Below are 18,330 nucleotides of genomic sequence, written 5' to 3' on the forward strand. Positions count from 1 at the left end.
TGACAACTATTAAAGAACTTGAACTTGAACTTGACGTAGGCTATATGATGCCAGTTAGGGTCCCTTGTGTATATTGCACCTTGTGTATACCGTTTACTTTTACTCATAGTATATATTCAGATTCAAATCTTTATTGCCTATCTTTATTGTAATGTATAATATAACCGATAGGGCGTACAGACCCTCATCTGCACCTTTGTTTATTTTTCTCATATTTCTACGAGTTAATTATATTGTTTATATTTATGTCTTTCTATTACCCTGCCCATACCTGTACCTCCCCTTCCCCATGCTGCTATGACGCCCAAAATTTCCCCCAAGGCGATCAATAAAGGAATATGTTATTATCTCATCTTATCTTATCGCCATTGGGCGTCATGGTGGCCTCAAAGCACAAGGGTCCTGGGTCTTGTTCTCCCTGTGTTCCTCCGGGGACTCTGGTTTCCTCCCACACCATAAAGACATCATGTTAGACAGGGACTCTGGTTTCCTCCCACACCATAAAGACATCATGTTAGACAGGGACTCTGGTTTCCTCCCACACCATAAAGACATCATGTTAGACAGGGACTCTGGTTTCCTCCCACACCATAAAGACATCATGTTAGACAGGGACTCTGGTTTCCTCCACACCATAAAGACATCATGTTAGACAGGGACTCTGGTGTCCTCTCACACCATAAAGACATCATGTTAGACAGGCACTCTGGTTTCCTCCCACACCATAAAGACATCATGTTAGACAGGGACTCTGGTTTCCTCTCACACCATAAAGACATCATGTTAGACAGGGACTCTGGTTTCCTCTTCACACCATAAAGACATCATGTTAGACAGGGACTCTGGTTTCCTCTTCACACCATAAAGACATCATGTTAGACAGGGACTCTGGTTTCCTCCCACACCATAAAGACATCATGTTAGACAGGGACTCTGGTTTCCTCCCACACCATAAAGACATCATGTTAGACAGGGACTCTGGTTTCCTCCAACACCATAAAGACATCATGTTAGACTCTGGTTTCCTCTCACACCATAAAGACATCATGTTAGACAGGGACTCTGGTTTCCTCCCACACCATAAAGACATCATGTTAGACAGGGACTCTGGTTTCCTCCAACACCATAAAGACATCATGTTAGACAGGGACTCTGGTTTCCTCCAACACCATAAAGACATCATGTTAGACAGGGACTCTGGTTTCCTCCCACACCATAAAGACATCATGTTAGACAGGGACTCTGGTTTCCTCTCACACCATAAAGACATCATGTTAGACAGGGACTCTGGTTTCCTCTCACACCATAAAGACATCATGTTAGACAGGGACTCTGGTTTCCTCCAACACCATAAAGACATCATGTTAGACAGGGACTCTGGTTTCCTCTCACACCATAAAGACATCATGTCAGACAGGGACTCTGGTTTCCTCCCACACCATAAAGACATCATGTTAGACAGGGACTCTGGTTTCCTCCCACACCATAAAGACATCATGTTAGACAGGGACTCTGGTTTCCTCCACACCATAAAGACATCATGTTAGACAGGGACTCTGGTTTCCTCCAACACCATAAAGACATGTTAGACAGGGACTCTGGTTTCCTCTCACACCATAAAGACACATCATGTTAGACAGGGACTCTGGTTTCCTCTCACACCATAAAGACATCATGTTAGACAGGGACTCTGGTTTCCTCTTCACACCATAAAGACATCATGTTAGACAGGGACTCTGGTTTCCTCCCACACCATAAAGACATCATGTTAGACAGGGACTCTGGTTTCCTCCACACCATAAAGACATCATGTTAGACAGGGACTCTGGTTTCCTCCCACACCATAAAGACATCATGTTAGACAGGGACTCTGGTTTCCTCCACACCATAAAGACATCATGTTAGACAGAGACTCTGGTTTCCTCCGACACCATAAAGACATCATGTTAGACAGGGACTCTGGTTTCCTCCCACACCATAAATACATCATGTTAGACAGGGACTCTGGTTTCCTCCCACACCATAAAGACATCATGTTAGACAGGGACTCTGGTTTCCTCCCTCACACCATAAAGACATCATGTTAGACAGGGACTCTGGTTTCCTCCAACACCATAAAGACATCATGTTAGACAGGGACTCTGGTTTCCTCCACACCATAAAGACATCATGTTAGACAGGGACTCTGGTTTCCTCCCACACCATAAAGACATCATGTTAGACAGGGACTCTGGTTTCCTCTCACACCATAAAGACATCATGTTAGACAGGGACTCTGGTTTCCTCTTCACACCATAAAGACATCATGTTAGACAGGGACTCTGGTTTCCTCCCACTACACCATAAAGACATCATGTTAGACAGGGACTCTGGTTTCCTCCACACCATAAAGACATCATGTTAGACAGGGACTCTGGTTTCCTCCCACACCATGAAGACATCATGTTAGACAGGGACTCTGGTTTCCTCCCACTACACCATAAAGACATCATGTTAGACAGGGACTCTGGTTTCCTCCACACCATAAAGACATCATGTTAGACAGGGACTCTGGTTTCCTCTCACACCATAAAGACATCATGTTAGACAGGGACTCTGGTTTCCTCCCACACCATAAAGACATCATGTTAGACAGGGACTCTGGTTTCCTCCCTCACACCATAAAGACATCATGTTAGACAGGGACTCTGGTTTCCTCCACACCATAAAGACATCATGTTAGACAGGGACTCTGGTTTCCTCCCTCACACCATAAAGACATCATGTTAGACAGGGACTCTGGTTTCCTCCACACCATAAAGACATCATGTTAGACAGGGACTCTGGTTTCCTCTCACACCATGAAGACATCATGTTAGACAGGGACTCTGGTTTCCTCCACACCATAAAGACATCATGTTAGACAGGGACTCTGGTTTCCTCCCACACCATAAAGACATCATGTTAGACAGGGACTCTGGTTTCCTCCGACACCATAAAGACATCATGTTAGACAGGGACTCTGGTTTCCTCCACACCATAAAGACATCATGTTAGACAGGGACTCTGGTTTCCTCCAACACCATAAAGACATCATGTTAGACAGGGACTCTGGTTTCCTCCAACACCATAAAGACATCATGTTAGACAGGGACTCTGGTTTCCTCCCACACCATAAAGACATGTTAGACAGGGACTCTGGTTTCCTTCACACCATAAAGACATGTTAGACAGGGACTCTGGTTTCCTCTCACACCATGAAGACATCATGTTAGACAGGGACTCTGGTTTCCTCCCACACCATAAAGACATCATGTTAGACAGGGACTCTGGTTCCCTCTCACACCATAAAGACATCATGTTAGACAGGGACTCTGGTTTCCTCCAACACCATAAAGACATCATGTTAGACAGGGACTCTGGTCTCCTCTCACACCATAAAGACATCATGTTAGACAGGGACTCTGGTTTCCTCCCACACCATAAAGACATCATGTTAGACAGGGACTCTGGTTTCCTCCAACACCATAAAGACATCATGTTAGACAGGGACTCTGGTTTCCTCTCACACCATAAAGACATCATGTTAGACAGGGACTCTGGTTTCCTCCCACACCATAAAGACATCATGTTAGACTCTGGTTTCCTCTCACACCATAAAGACATCATGTTAGACAGGGACTCTGGTTTCCTCCCACACCATAAAGACATCATGTTAGACTCTGGTTTCCTCCCACACCATAAAGACATCATGTTAGACAGGGACTCTGGTTTCCTCTCACACCATAAAGACATTATGTTAGACAGGGACTCTGGTTTCCTCCCACACCATAAAGACATCATGTTAGACAGGGACTCTGGTTTCCTCTCACACCATAAAGACATCATGTTAGACAGGGACTCTGGTTTCCTCCACACCATAAAGACATCATGTTAGACAGGGACTCTGGTTTCCTCTCACACCATAAAGACATCATGTTAGACAGGAACTCTGGTTTCCTCCACACCATAAAGACATCATGTTAGACAGGGACTCTGGTTTCCTCCAACACCATAAAGACATCATGTTAGACAGGGACTCTGGTTTCCTCCCACACCATAAAGACATCATGTTAGACAGGGACTCTGGTTTCCTCCCACACCATAAAGACATCATGTTAGGCGGGGACTCTGGATGAAAACTAGCTCATTAGCTAACTCTGGCACATTTCCATTGATGTGGAAGCTGAAAGTGTTGATTGATGTGCACTGTCCCTGGGTAATAAATACATAAACATAATCTTATCTCATCTTATCTTATCTCCTCTTATCTCTTCTCATCTTATCTCTTGTCTCATCTTATCTTATCTCATCTTATCTCTTCTTATAAGACTAGTAATGTATGAATTAGTCAATAAAATATAGTATGTTCTGATGAGTAAATAGGGGTGGGATTAAATAAGTGTATGCTTCTTCCCACTCCCTTTAAAATATGTAAATGACACACAAAAAAAAGATTTGAGTTAGACTTTTTTGTTTGTTCTTTGTGATTTTTTATATACATTTATTATTTGAACGGCTTAAGGCTATATATGTACTTGATGTTTGTTTGTTATGTTGCATATTCGAAATAAACGTCAATTAAATCAAAATTTAAAAATAATCGTATCTCTTATATTATCTCATCCAATCTCTTCTCGTCTCGTCTCGTCTCGTCTCGTCCCCCAGACTACGCTGACCCCAACGTGGCCGCAGGGGGGGTGGGCCAGAAGGTGGGCTCGACGTTCCGGCCGCCGCTGGACGAGGGCTACACCACCCCCTTCGCCCTCAGCCACTACGACACCCCGGGCAGCCTGCCGGAGTACGCCGAGCCCCTGCCGCCCGAGCCCGAGTACGCCACGCCGTTCGGCGACCAGTGCCCGGACCCCAACCTGCCGCACGGCACACGCGGCAGCAGCGGGGTTCATGCGGCGGCGGCGGCGCCACCCGGTGGCACGAGGGCATCGTCGTCATCCCGCGCTCAGTACGACTGCCCCTCGCACAGGGCGCTGCCCAACGGCTACTGCACCCCTTCCGTCCACGTCAACGGGCCGCGGCGACCCGTCAGTATCATCTACGCCGAGCCGCAGTCCTCGGACTCCTTGCTGGAACACACGTATGAGGAACCCGTCTGAGTACAGCGAGATCTCAGAGGAACCCGTCTGAATACAGCGAACTCAGAGGAACCCGTCTGAATACCATGAACTCAAACAGAGGAACCCGCCTGAATACCATGAACTCAAACAGAGGAACCCGCCTGAATACCATGAACTCAAACAGAGGAACCCGCCTGAATACCATGAACTCAAACAGAGGAACCCGCCTGAATACCATGAACTCAAACAGAGGAACCCGCCTGAATACCATGAGCTCAAACAGAGGAACCCGCCTGAATACCATGAGCTCAAACAGAGGAACCCGCCTGAATACCATGAACTCAAACAGAGGAACCCGCCTGAATACCATGAACTCAAACAGGAAAAGACTCTCTTGAGATGGACTGACGCCGTATCGAGAGTGGCACTCAGTGTGGTCTCAACTGGACGCTTGATTTGAAACGATTATTATTCAAACTATACTAACGCTGATACAGCTGGCTGTCGCCCGTCAGTAATGGATGTGACTCTCCTACATGGCTGAGGAGTAACTATGGAGTAACTATGCAGTAGATACCGGTTCCGAGAGCCATAAGGATGTTAATATTGTTGCCTTGCAGGTCCTGCGATTGTTACATGTTTTGTTTTTTATATACTGATACAAAAGGAAAAGGGCAGGTGTAACAATGTCTCAGAGATGTTATTGTTTATTAATGAAAATTATATTGTTCAATCACTGCACTTTCAGAGAAGGTCAACACACAGAACAGTACACGTCAGGATAATATCATCGGAGGATGAGCACAGCTACTAGGAGACACGAAGCACTGCAAAAGAAGTCAAATACACATTGAATATGTGCCAATATCATGTAACATTTTACCCTCACAATAATACAATTGGCAAGTCATTGTATAATCATATGGATTATAGTTATTATTGGCATAAGCACTGGAACCGAACGAAGTGTAACCAGGTGGTTGTGATGTAGTTGCAGTGATAATATATGACCACTAGATGGAGCTATTGAGCTACAAATATGTCACGATGGCTCGTCTAATGAGTTTCCCCCTTGGTTTCCTTACTTTGAAAAAATATGAAGTCTTTCCGTAATAATTCAGTTTTCCCTTCCAATATAAGTGCATACGTGATGAAATAACAGAGACGGAAATGTATTTACAAAGAAAAATAGAAATCCCTATTTTTGGACAACAAAGGCACAACAAGCAAGAACAGAACTTTTGACATGAGGGTCTTGTGTCAGTCTTGCCTTGGGAAGAATTAAAGGGTAAATTCTGGGGTCTTGGACCCCTGGCGCTCACACTCCCACGCACAAGGTTAGGATGACGTTCCACTGTATTTTTTTTTTTTTTTTTTATCGTCTGTTTGGCAAGGAAACTATAAAAGAAGGAAGGGTCATCACATCAGAATACCAGCGTTCTAGAACAAGGAAACTATAAAAGAAGGGAGGATCATCATCACAAAAAATATATACAAGCTGGGGCGCCAGGGTGGCGCACCACGTAACGCACTGCAGTGCAACTTCCGGACCCGGCCACCTTTGCCGAATGTCTCCTCCCCATATCCTCTCCCATCCTTCCTCTCTGCCGGGTCTCTCCAATAAAGCAATAAAATGCCAAAAAAATATATATATATCTTATATATATATATATATATATATATATATATATATATATATATATATATATATATATATATATATATATATATACAAGCTATCAGAGGAAATATACATCAACCAATATATCAAACGTTAGCTAGTTAACAAAGCAACACACGCCGGCGATAACTCTGACATCCCAGGTAATAATAACCCGTTTAAACGACAGGAGGAGATGCTGATCCCATTCAACTCCATGTCGGCCGGACTGGACGTTTCCACACTTGGCACCGGTGTGCGTTCATCATGCGCTACACTGACAGTGACGTGATGACCCTTCCTTCTTTCCTTGTAGTTTTACAGGCTGTGGCGTACAGGCGTAGCAGTGTGTGCCATAGCCTTAATGTCCTGCTTACCAATGACGTGTTGGATATCTGTCACTGGTGGTGTCGACCGGTAGAGGCCTTTCTCAGCACAAGCCACGCTTTTGTGCTTCATACTGGAAACCCACAAGTTTGCCACGAAACCTTACCCCTTAATTGTATCTCGTTGAGATGAATGGGCACTCGTTTTGTGCTTATTCATCGTTGTCATAGGATTCCGGTTCATTGCAATGTCTTGAGCTGGTGTTTGCAACAAAATGCTGTTTTTGGTTTACATTTTTTTTTTAAAGACATTATAATAATAAAATTAATTCATGAAAAAAGGTCTGGTCTGATTTTAATACACTATGATTCACTTTGATCTACATTCAAATATACACAACATTGTTATTGAACTTCTCTTCAATAAAGATTGATTCCTTTGCTGCCCCCCCTTTAGTCGATTTATCGGCCAAAAGTCAAGTCGACCAAATCTTTATGTTTTGATTTCCCTCCATGCTGTATTGATTTAACAAGGAACATAATTAGATCAATTACATTAGATTCAAATGTAATGTCATTATACAACAGTACAAGAAAATAATATACTGTATATTATGTTATTATATCATTCTATAAGAATAACATAGTTGCTAACCTCTAAAATGAAGTGACGCCTCAGAAGTTGGCCTGTTATAGTTATCCTCCTCCACCGTCATATGACCTCTGACCTCTCAGGTCTAGTGACACCAACATCCTGGTTCCCCCTTCTCTTCCTCTTCTCTGTCACATTGTTCTGTCTCTTCTTCTCTGTTACATTGTTCTCTCTCTTCTTCCTCATCTCTGTTACATTGTTCTGTCTCTCTTCCTCATCTCTGTTACATTGTTCTGTCTCTTCTTCTGTTACATTGTTCTGTCTCTTCTCTGTCACATTGTTCTCTCTCTTCTCTGTTACATTGTTGTCTCTTCTCTGTTACATTGTTCTCTAGTCTTCTCTGTTACATTGTTCTCTCTTCTCTGTTACATTGTTCTCTCTTCTCTGTTACATTGTTCTATCCCTTCTCTCTGTTACATTGTTCTGTCTCTTCTCTCTGTTACATTGTTCTGTCTCTTCTCTCTGTTACATTGTTCTGTCTCTTCTCTCTGTTACATTGTTCTGTCTCTTCTCTCCGTTACATTGTTCTGTCTCTTCTCTGTTACATTGTTCTGTCTCTTCTCTGTTACATTGTTCTCTCTTCTCTGTTACATTGTTCTCTCTTCTCCGTTACATTGTTCTGTCCCTTGTAATCTTTAGTCTTTTCTTATTTAATCCCACGCTTTCTCTATTTATTTATTTATTTTATCGTTCCATGTCTTTATGTCAGGTAACATTGCTGCTTTTATCATTTGGATGATTTTTATAATGATCTCTTTGTACTTTTATTCTCACGTAAAGTGTCTTTGAGTACCTTGAAAAGCGGTATATATACAAATTAAATGTATTATTATTTTCACCAAATTGGATGATTTTCTTTGTTTATGGTACATTTTCAGATATGCTTGGAACCTATGGCAACGACGAACGTGGACAAAATGGCTCTCAAATATCTCAACAGTAGCAAAAGATACCAAACAGCTGAGGTATTAGAATGACATAGGACCAATACGACAACAATACTAATAATATAAGTGCTTTAGAAAAAGAAAACTGTTACATACGTGTATTCTGATAGTCAACAAGCAATAATATACAGTATATTAGACTACAGGATGTGTCTTTTCTTTACATCTTAAGTGTGGCACAGACATTTCATTTGTAATTTCACAAGCGAGTGTCCGTCAGTCTGACTACATTAAAAAGAAAAGATACAGTATCAAATAATCGTTGTAAAGAGATTGTTTGGATAAAGGCTACACCTTTACCGTCGACGTTTCGACATCAAAACTGCTTTTTTAAATTCCTCCTATAAAGGAGATTGGTTTTGTAATAATGCAGCTCCGGACTTGTTCAGCTTCAGCGAAGAGAATCAATTCACGCCGCTATCTTCAAAAATATCCCGCCCCCTCTCCTTCATATATTTACCCCCTTCCTCTGCGCCTCTCCCCGCACGTCCCCCCCCTCCCCCTCCCCCGCCTCGGAGGAGTAGTGCTCCAGGGTCTGGTGCCTGTTCCTGGACGGGGCGTCCTTGAAGCGCAGGCCACAGTCCTCGCACGCGTACGCCAGCAGCCTCTCCCTCTGAGACGGCGGCTTGGCGCCGGAGGAGCCAATGGGCCTGCTGGGAGGACCGGCGCCGGGGGGCGGAACTCTGCCGGGCGGAGGATGGCCGTCGCTCGTATTCAACCCGATGGCCGAAGCACCGGCCCTGGGGAACCCCCCCCCGGCGGCGGTGGCGGCCACCAGCGGCGGACGGCCGTGGCTCGTCGGGCCCCGGTACGCACCCCCCAGGACCGCGCCTCCGGGCTCCGGGAGCAGCCCGTGGACGGTGCGGTGGTGGAAGCGGATGCCAGAGCGGTTGGAGAAGCCCTTCCCGCAGAGGCCGCAGACGAACGGCCTCTCCCCCGTGTGGATGCGCGTGTGGATCTTCAGCGCCCCCGACTGGGTGAAGCACTTGCCGCACTGCGCGCAGCGGTAGGGCTTCTCCCCCGTGTGGGTCCTCTGGTGCGCCCGCACGCCGGCCAGGTGGGGGAAGCCGCGGCCGCAGAAGGCGCAGCTGTACGGCCGCTCGCCCGTGTGGATCCGCCGGTGGATCTTCAGCGCCCCCGACTGGCTGAAGCTCTTGCCGCAGTCGGCGCAGGCGTAGGGCCGCGCGCCCGTGTGCACGTTGAGGTGGATGCGCAGGTTGCTGTGCGAGTTGAAGGCCCGGCCGCACTCCGCGCACAGGAAGCCGGCCGGCTTGTGGACGTGCTCCGCGCGCTGGTGCTGCAGCAGCTGCGAGGGCCGCGGGAAGGAGGCGGCGCAGTGCATGCAGGGGTGCGCCGCGGGGGACGAGGAGATCCTGCCGCCGCCGCCGCCCTCCTCCGGCGGCTGAGTGTGCGCGTGCTGGCCGTGGTGGAAGAGCTGAGCGCAGGAGGGGAAGGAGCGCTGGCAGGCCAGGCAGGGGAACGGGGCGGAGGGCGAGGCTGAGGAGGAGCGGGAGGAGGAGTGGGAGTGGGCCAGCTGCGGGCAGGGGCGGCAGGAGGTGAAGGGACAGTGGTGGTGGTGGAAGTGGTGATGGGCGTGGGTGCGAGACGAGGCGTCCGCCGGCCCCCCGTCCTGACTCAGGGTCTGGAGGCCGCGGTGGCAACAGAGGCCGGGGAACGCGGGGAGGTGCGACAGGGAGCCGGGGGGGGACCCTCGGGACGGAGGAGGAGGGGCGCCGCAGCTGTGATCCGCCACACGGCCGCCGGGAGTCTGGAGAACCCGGGGCTCTTTGTCGTTTCTCCCCCGGCGCTGGCCGGGCGGCCTGGGTTCCGACTGAGATGTGGTGGTGGTGGTGGTGGTGGTGCTGCTGGGTTCTGTGGCGGGGTCAGACAGGCACAGGCTCAGGTTCTTGGTGTGGCACGCCGTGTCTGAGCGCGGCTGTGAGGACCTCTCTCGGGGCTTTAGGGTTTCGAAACACGGCATGGAGGAGGTGGAGTAAGGACAGCCGGGGCAGCTGCAGGCCTGGTGCTGACCTGCGTGTGGAACAGAACGTGATGATGAAACCCAACCCCCTCCAATGTACAGTTCCCCCCCCACCCACCAACCTCCTCCAATGTACAGTTCCCCCCCCACCCACCAACCTCCTCCAATGTACAGTTTCTTCCCCCTCAAATGTATATACTCTCTTTTTAGACTATTCTTGTACTCATAAACAGTACTGTATATTTGTAGATCTGGTATGTCATAAATGTCTAGATGTAACAGTACTGTCTATCTGTATGTCATGTATGCCATATATGTTATGATGAATTGAAAATGGGGGACCCTGATGATGTAAACAAGACGAAAGTCTTTCTCTGGTCTGCATCCCCTTAACAATTGTGTGTATTGAGCTGTACTGTATTGTACCCATTCTGCAATCTGTTAATAAAATGTTCAATCAATCAATGAACTGCTTTGTTTTTGTTGTTGTTTTTGCAATTACTGTAATAAAATTATATGGGGGATGGGATTAGGTTAGATTAGATTAAATTCAAATGTATTGTCATCATACAGCACAGGTACAAGTACAACGAAAAGAAGTTTGGCATCCAACCAGAGTGCAAATGCAACCGTAAAGTGCAATAGTAATATAAGATGTACAGGTGATTAAACTGGGTATAAAATATATAAATTAGTACTACTGAGTAGGGGTGTAACGATGCGACCTCACAACGATTAAATTCTATTATGATTATTCAGGCAATGATTCAATGCATCATGAAATCTCTTCATTTGAAATGTATTAATTAATTCCCCAAAAAAAATTTAATACACAAATGTGGCTGGGGGAACTGATTCACTCAGCATGAATGGACTGTCTATAGGTCAATAAAAACAATACACACCAAAAAAAAACATACCAATTTTTTTTTTTTTTAATTAGTTTCGATTATATAATTTTCAAATCGATGCTGTTCCTAATTTATGCAAATGACATGTCGTCAGCTTGTGACTGCAACTTGTTCCTGTTCGCGGACGACTCAGCCCTGCTGGTCTCTGACAAGAACAAGTTACAGGTTGAAAAAACCCTCAGCTCGGAACTCGGCAGAATCTGCACCTGGCTCGCTGATAACAAACTATCATTACACATGGGCAAAACAGAGTCCATTCTCTTCGGTTCAAATAACAAACTCAGCAAGACCGACGGCTTCTCAGTTACAGTGGGTGACAATATTGTCACAAGGAAAGATGAAATTACATACCTGGGTTCCATCCTAGAGGCAAATCTTTCCTGTGACAAAATGGCATCCAATGTAATAAAAGAAAGTCAACCAACGAACTAGATTCTTGTACCGGATATCCTCTCTGGTAAACAAGAATACCCTGAAGACTCTGGCAGGAGCACATATTCAAGGGTACTATGACTATGCTTGCACCTCATGGTACCAAAGCACCTCAAAAGCGCTAAAAACAAAATTACAAACATCACAAAACAAACTGGTCAGACTACTGCTTGACCTTACTCCTAGAACCCACCTCACCCCTGCCCACTTTGACAATCTAGGATGGCTTAGAGTAGACGACAGAGTACAGCAACTTGCAATGGGCCTGGTCTACAAGATACACTACACGACTAACTGGTACCCATGTACATGTCAAAATACTTCCCAAAGGTCAGTGAATACCACGACCACAACACCAGAGGGAGCTCCACAAATCATGTTAAACCCAGATTCGGCTCAAACAAGGGACTAAACACGTTTCGCAATTATGCCACATCAATGTGGAATCGCCAGAGACCTCACGATACGATACTATCGCGATACGTGCGTCACGATACGATAGTATCACGATACTAAATATATCGTGATACGCCGAGTATTGCAGGGAATTTTTTTTTTTTTTTTGATCAAATTTAATTTATTACCTTTTTTTCAACTGCAAAGTAAAACTTTGTCAACATGTTTTATCTAATCAAATAAAGTTCAGTCTGTTCATCTCACTTCAATCATTTTTATTGCAGAACATGGTATTTTCTCAAGCAGACAGATGTAAACACTGTAATCTGTGTTGCATGTACCTGACAAACTGAACTGTTTGTATTACAGTCATATTCCAACTTAACTGAATGCACACGTGTGTGTGTGGACTACTGTACTATTACAGGTATTGAAATGAACAATGCAACTTCCTTATACAAAAAAAATTATAATAATTATGAATAATTAAATATCGATACAGTATTGCCACGCAAAGTATCGCGATACTACTACGTATTTTTCCCCCACCCCACAGCTGTAAAGGAATGTGAATCACTACCCACTTTTGAAACCACTCTCAAGGACCACCTACGGGAGCCTGCAACTCGAAACTGGCCCCTGTAAATGTCCTAACCCAACCCCCTCCAATGTACAGTAAATGTCCTAACCCAATAATACACGAGACCCTCTTCTTGGGACCAAGTAAGGTTTTGTCGATAATCCAATGTACAGTTACCCCCCCCCCACCCCGCCTACCCATCCCCCGCCCCACCCCACCCACCCAACCACCTCCAATGTACTCCTATCTGCTCCCGGCTGCCCATGGGGGGAAGGATGACGGGATGGGTTAGGCGCAGAGACTCTATCGCATCGGCGACTGAGAAAAAGACAATGCATGTGTGTGTGTGTGTGTATCCCGTGTGTGTGTGTGCCGCTCCAATTGCATGTCCAGTTCGTTTCATGCCGATTAAAGACCCCCTAAAGAGGTCCTGCATTATTATTATTATTATTATTATTATATTATTATTATATCTGTATGTCATGTATGTCATATATGTTATGATGAGTTGAAAATGGGGGACCCTGATGTAAACAAGACGAAAGTCTTTCTCTGGTCTGCATCCCATTAACAATTGTGTGTATTGAGCTGTACTGTATTGTACCCATTCTGCAATCTGTTAATACAATTTTCAATCAATCAATGCAGTTGAATAGTCACATTAGGATCGATGCATTTTGATGCATCGTTACACCCCTACTACTGAGTAATAATAGTGAGTAATGGTGCTGATCAGGTGTATGTGCAGAGTTGTAGTATTAATTAATATGTAGTGATACAGGTATAAATCTTTATAATTTAATTTATCTATCCCTGGCGGAATCCATGGTACCTGCCTGCTTCAAGGTGTCTACTATTATCCCGGTACCAAAGAAATCCTCCCCAACAGGTCTCAATGACTACAGACCGGTGGCACTCACCTCTGTGGCCATGAAATGTTTTGAGAGGCTGGTTAAGGATCACATTTGTGCCTCCCTCCCCAGTGATATGGACCCTATGCAATTTGCATACAGGCCAAACAGGTCCACTGATGATGCGGTCTCCCAGGTACTGCACAGCACCCTCTCTCACCTAGACCGCCAGAAGGGGGGCTATGTGAGACTGTTGTTCATTGACTACAGCTCAGCGTTCAACACCATAGTCCCCACCAGACTGGTGGACAAGCTGATCGAGCTGGGTCTGAGCTCCGCTCTGAGCGCCTGGATACTGGACTTTCTGAGTGAAAGGCCCCAGGCGGTCAGGGTGGGGGGTCAGACCTCCAACACCAACACCCTGAGCATCGGGTCCCCCTAGGGCTGTGTTCTGAGCCCCCTGCTGTATTCACTATACACACATGACTGTGTGGCCAAGTTCAGCTCCAACTCCATAGTGAAGTTTGCGGACGACACAGTGGTGGTGGGGCTGATCTCGGACAACGACGAGAAGGCCTACCGGGAGGAGGTTGAGGTACTGGAACGCTGGTGCCAGGACAACAGCCTGCTCCTGAACATTGGTAAAACCAAGGAGCTGATCGTGGATTTTAGGAGGAGACAGCAGGGGACACACACACCACTGAGGATAAACGGGGCTACCATGGACAGGGTGAGCAGCTTCAAGTACCTGGGGGTCCACATCTCAGAGGATCTGACATGGACAACACACATAGACTCAGTCGTAAAAAAGGCGAAGCAGCGCCTCTACCACCTGAGACAGTTAAGGAAGTTCAGAGTATCGGGGAAGATACTCCAGTCATTCTACTCCGGAGCTGTAGAGAGCATCTTGACTGGAAACATCACTGCCTGGTATGGAAACAGCACGGCACAGGACAAGAAGGCCCTACAGAGAGTGGTACGCTCAGCCGAGCGTACTACGGGTATTGCACTACCACCCCTGCAGGTCCTATATAACAAGAGGTGCAAATCCAGAGCCTGCAGAATAATGAAAGACCCTCACCACCCTAACAACAGCCTGTTCAAGCTGCTGCGGTCAGGCAAACGCCAGCGAACACCAGCAACTAGGACAGAGAGACTTCGGCTCAGCTTCTTCCCCCAGGCCATCAGAGCCTTAAACACTGAACTCTCCACACACAAGCACACATGAGCACACACACAACACACACACTGTACACGCTCACACACTAGCAGCCACTTTAACATGAGCACACACACACTCATGCTGCACACTCACTCACACTTATGGTCACTTTACAAAAGGAAAGGTCACTTTAAAAATAGTATAGTATAACTTGAGATTGTATAATATAGCATTGTATAGCAGTCTACATAAAGACCCAGTGCCTCATCCGTAGCTAACAGTGTATTGCACTATCACAGGACCTAGCATGTCTTACCATGCTCTGTAAAAACTCATGTATTGTACATATACCGATATGCCCTACTTTGATTACTTGTATTATTGCACAATGTCGTTCTATTGGATGCTTATTATATTATTATTATTGTATTATGCACAATCGTTGTGGGCAAGACCCCCCGTATTTCACTGTATACTTGTATGCCGTGACAAATAAAATTCTTGACTTGACTTGGACTATAAACAAAATATGGTATTAAGTCATACTGGCCAGCAGCGTAACTATTGAGAGGAGTAGGTAAGGGATATGTACAGATATAGATATAGTATCTACAGATATGTAAAAGGGATAATATGCAGGTACAGACAGATGTGGATAGATATATATGCAGACCTGTGTCTAGAGAGGAACAGAATATTATGAATAGTTTATTTTTGGTTTGATTGATTGATTGATTGATTGATTGAAAACTTTATTAACAGATTGCAGAATGGGTACAATACAGTACGGCTCAATACAAACAACTGCTAAGAGGATGCAGACCAGAGAAAGACTTTCGTCTTGTTTACATAAGGGCCCCCATTTTTTATTCATCAAGGTAGTAAATGATGATGATGATAATGATGATGATAATGATGATGATGATGATGGTTTAGTCTGGTAGGAACTTTGAGGAGTAAGTCAGACAGCTGTCCTACAACAAGCTATAACCTTCATATCAACCATTTATTTCACAACATACCTTCAACTCCCAGACTGTTTCTGTCGCTAACGTTGCTCCTCTCTCCTGCCCCGGGCTGATGCATCTGTTGACCGTGGCCCGTGTCTTGCTTGTCCTGGACCAGTCTGGCTTGGGGTGTGGGTGCGAGCGGGGGGGCAGCTCTGAGCCCCAGCACCTCGGCGCCTGCCAGCCCCCAGGCGACATGGAACGCATCCTGCTGGTCTTTCATCTGACCTCCAGAGGTGCTTCCTGATGTGATGAGGTCTCCAATGAACTGTTGCATCTCCAACCAGGAGCACTGACCATGCTGCAGCAATAAGCAGCACGGGAAATTAACAGAATAACTTGCATTTAGTATGACATTATTCTGGGATTGAATTCTTAACAAGTTATAGCCTACTAGTTGTTAGATCATAGTAAGGTTTTGGATATATGCGTGCTCTGATTGATTGATTGAAAACTTTATTAACAGATTGCAGAATGGGTACAGTACAGTACAGTACAGCTCAATACATTACACACAATTGTTAAGGGGATGCAGACCAGAGAAAGACTTTCGTCTTGTTTACATCAGGGTCCCCCATTTTCAATTCATCATATATGACATACACGACATACAGATAGACAGTACTGCTACATCTTATACATTTATGACATACCAGATTTGAAAATACAGTACTGTTTGTGATACAAAAAGAGTCCAGAAAAGAGAGTATATACATTTGACGTATGTACATTGGAGGAGGTTGGGTAGGTGGGGTGGGGTTGGGGGACTGTACATTGGAGGTGGTTGGGTGGGGGGTAGGAGGGGTGGGGACACAGTGTACATTGGAATATTGACAAAACCATATTTGGTCATTTACTGTACATTGGAGGGGGTTGGGTTAGGACATTTACAGGGGCCAGTTTCGAATTGCAGTCTCCCGTAGGTGTTCTTTGAGAGTGGTTTTGAAAGTGGGTAGTGATTCACATTCCCTCTGAAAAGGGCATGTCAATATAACCCGTTTTGAAAATCATCTTTTTGCAGTAGTTTTCTGCACCGCATCTCTGGATTTGGGGAACGTCATATAATTCTGATGCTACATTTATTTAGTAATAATAACCACAATGTAATAACTAGAGCTAGTGGTGGGCTGGTGGTGGCCTTTATTATATCATGCAATTATATTAACCAGATTTGCAGACAGTTCACACACACAAAAAACTGACCATGCTGCAATATTAAGCACAGGAAATGAACAGAATAACTTGCATTTTGGTATGACATTGGGAGTTGAATTCTTAACAAGTTATTCTAGCCTACTAGTTATTATGCGTGCTCTCTAACAAGTGACGTTCTGCAGGATTTAATTGATTCCGAATCCGAAGACGTGGACTTAAAGGTTAGCCTATAGTACTTACAGTGTCGGAGGACTTGTCTTTGTCCATGTAGCAGGACACACAGGTGGGTTAGTGGCGCCGGTTGGACTGTTCAGATACCGAGGTTTATATAAACGAATAGCCGATAGTAAATAGCAGGCGAGATTATGTATTCTCTCTTGTGTAACGTTGCTGTGCTGCTGCTTCTGTAAATAACGCGTTATTCTTTTTTCGTAGCCGCATTTTGCGGAGAAGCTCTCTGATTGGCCACTGACTGACGCTCTCTGATTGGCCACTGACATGTGCGCCCAATCGCGTGATGAGCTGTGTCTTTGCCCATGTCCGGGTCTAACAGCCTGCAAACTACCTAACGCCTAGTTTATCACTGGTTAAGCTTAGGCGACTCTTTCGAAGTTGGTTAAGGTTAGAGTTTGGAATCAGGGCTGGTGTTCTATCGCCCTCCTCTAAGACAAACTCTAACCTTAATCAACTTCGAAAGAGTGCCTAAGCTTAACCAGTGTAGAAACAGGCGTCACACGATTGGGCGCACATGTCACATGAAGTGGCCAATCAGAGAGCGTCTCCGCAAAATGCGGCTACGAAAAAGAATAACGCGTAATATAACGTCACCTAGCGGACAGATTATTTCCGGGGCTTGTTCCGGGGTTTAACCACGTGACAGCGTTTGTAGTTCTCTAGAGCTTTCCCCAATTCACTTCCGCACTACATGGAGCTCGTGAGGGGGGGGGGGCGTTTGATTGATTGATTGAAGATTTTATTTAACAGATTGCAGAATGGGTACAATACAGTACAGCTCAATACAGACAATTGTTAAGGGGATGCAGACCAGAGAAAGACTTTCGTTTCATCTTGTTTACATCAGGGTACCCCATTTTCAATTCATAAGTGTGGGGATAGAATGAATGAATGTTGATTTGAGCCTTGACGTAAGTGGTGGTTGTAGCTACGGCTAGCTCCC

At 45.5% G+C, this 18,330-nt stretch overlaps 2 protein-coding genes across 2 annotated transcripts in view; one reads left to right on the plus strand and one right to left on the minus strand.

Annotated features, from left to right (window-relative positions):
• Positions 1 to 6,699, plus strand: part of LOC311223026 (discoidin, CUB and LCCL domain-containing protein 1) — a 116,244-nt gene extending 109,545 nt beyond the window's left edge. The window contains exon 15 of the mRNA XM_084307719.1: positions 4,687 to 6,699. Within this exon, the coding sequence (XP_084163845.1) occupies positions 4,687 to 5,132 (446 nt within the window). The 3' untranslated portion in view covers positions 5,133 to 6,699. The remainder of the gene's footprint in view (positions 1 to 4,686) is intronic.
• A 2,408-nt stretch (positions 6,700 to 9,107) lies between these two features.
• On the minus strand, positions 9,108 to 17,586 carry LOC311223890 (uncharacterized protein). Its single transcript, XM_084308652.1, has 3 exons — positions 17,394 to 17,586; positions 16,014 to 16,299; positions 9,108 to 10,709 (listed from the first exon to the last, which is right to left on the minus strand). Exons 1-3 carry the CDS (start codon positions 17,418 to 17,420, stop codon positions 9,127 to 9,129), a joined length of 1,896 nt encoding a protein of 631 aa, XP_084164778.1. The 5' UTR covers positions 17,421 to 17,586; the 3' UTR covers positions 9,108 to 9,126.
• Positions 17,587 to 18,330: the final 744 nt, after the last annotated feature.

Source organism: Notolepis coatsorum, assembly GCF_963971535.1.
Source record: "Notolepis coatsorum genome assembly, chromosome: 2".
Taxonomy (NCBI): Eukaryota; Metazoa; Chordata; class Actinopteri; order Aulopiformes; family Paralepididae; genus Notolepis; species Notolepis coatsorum.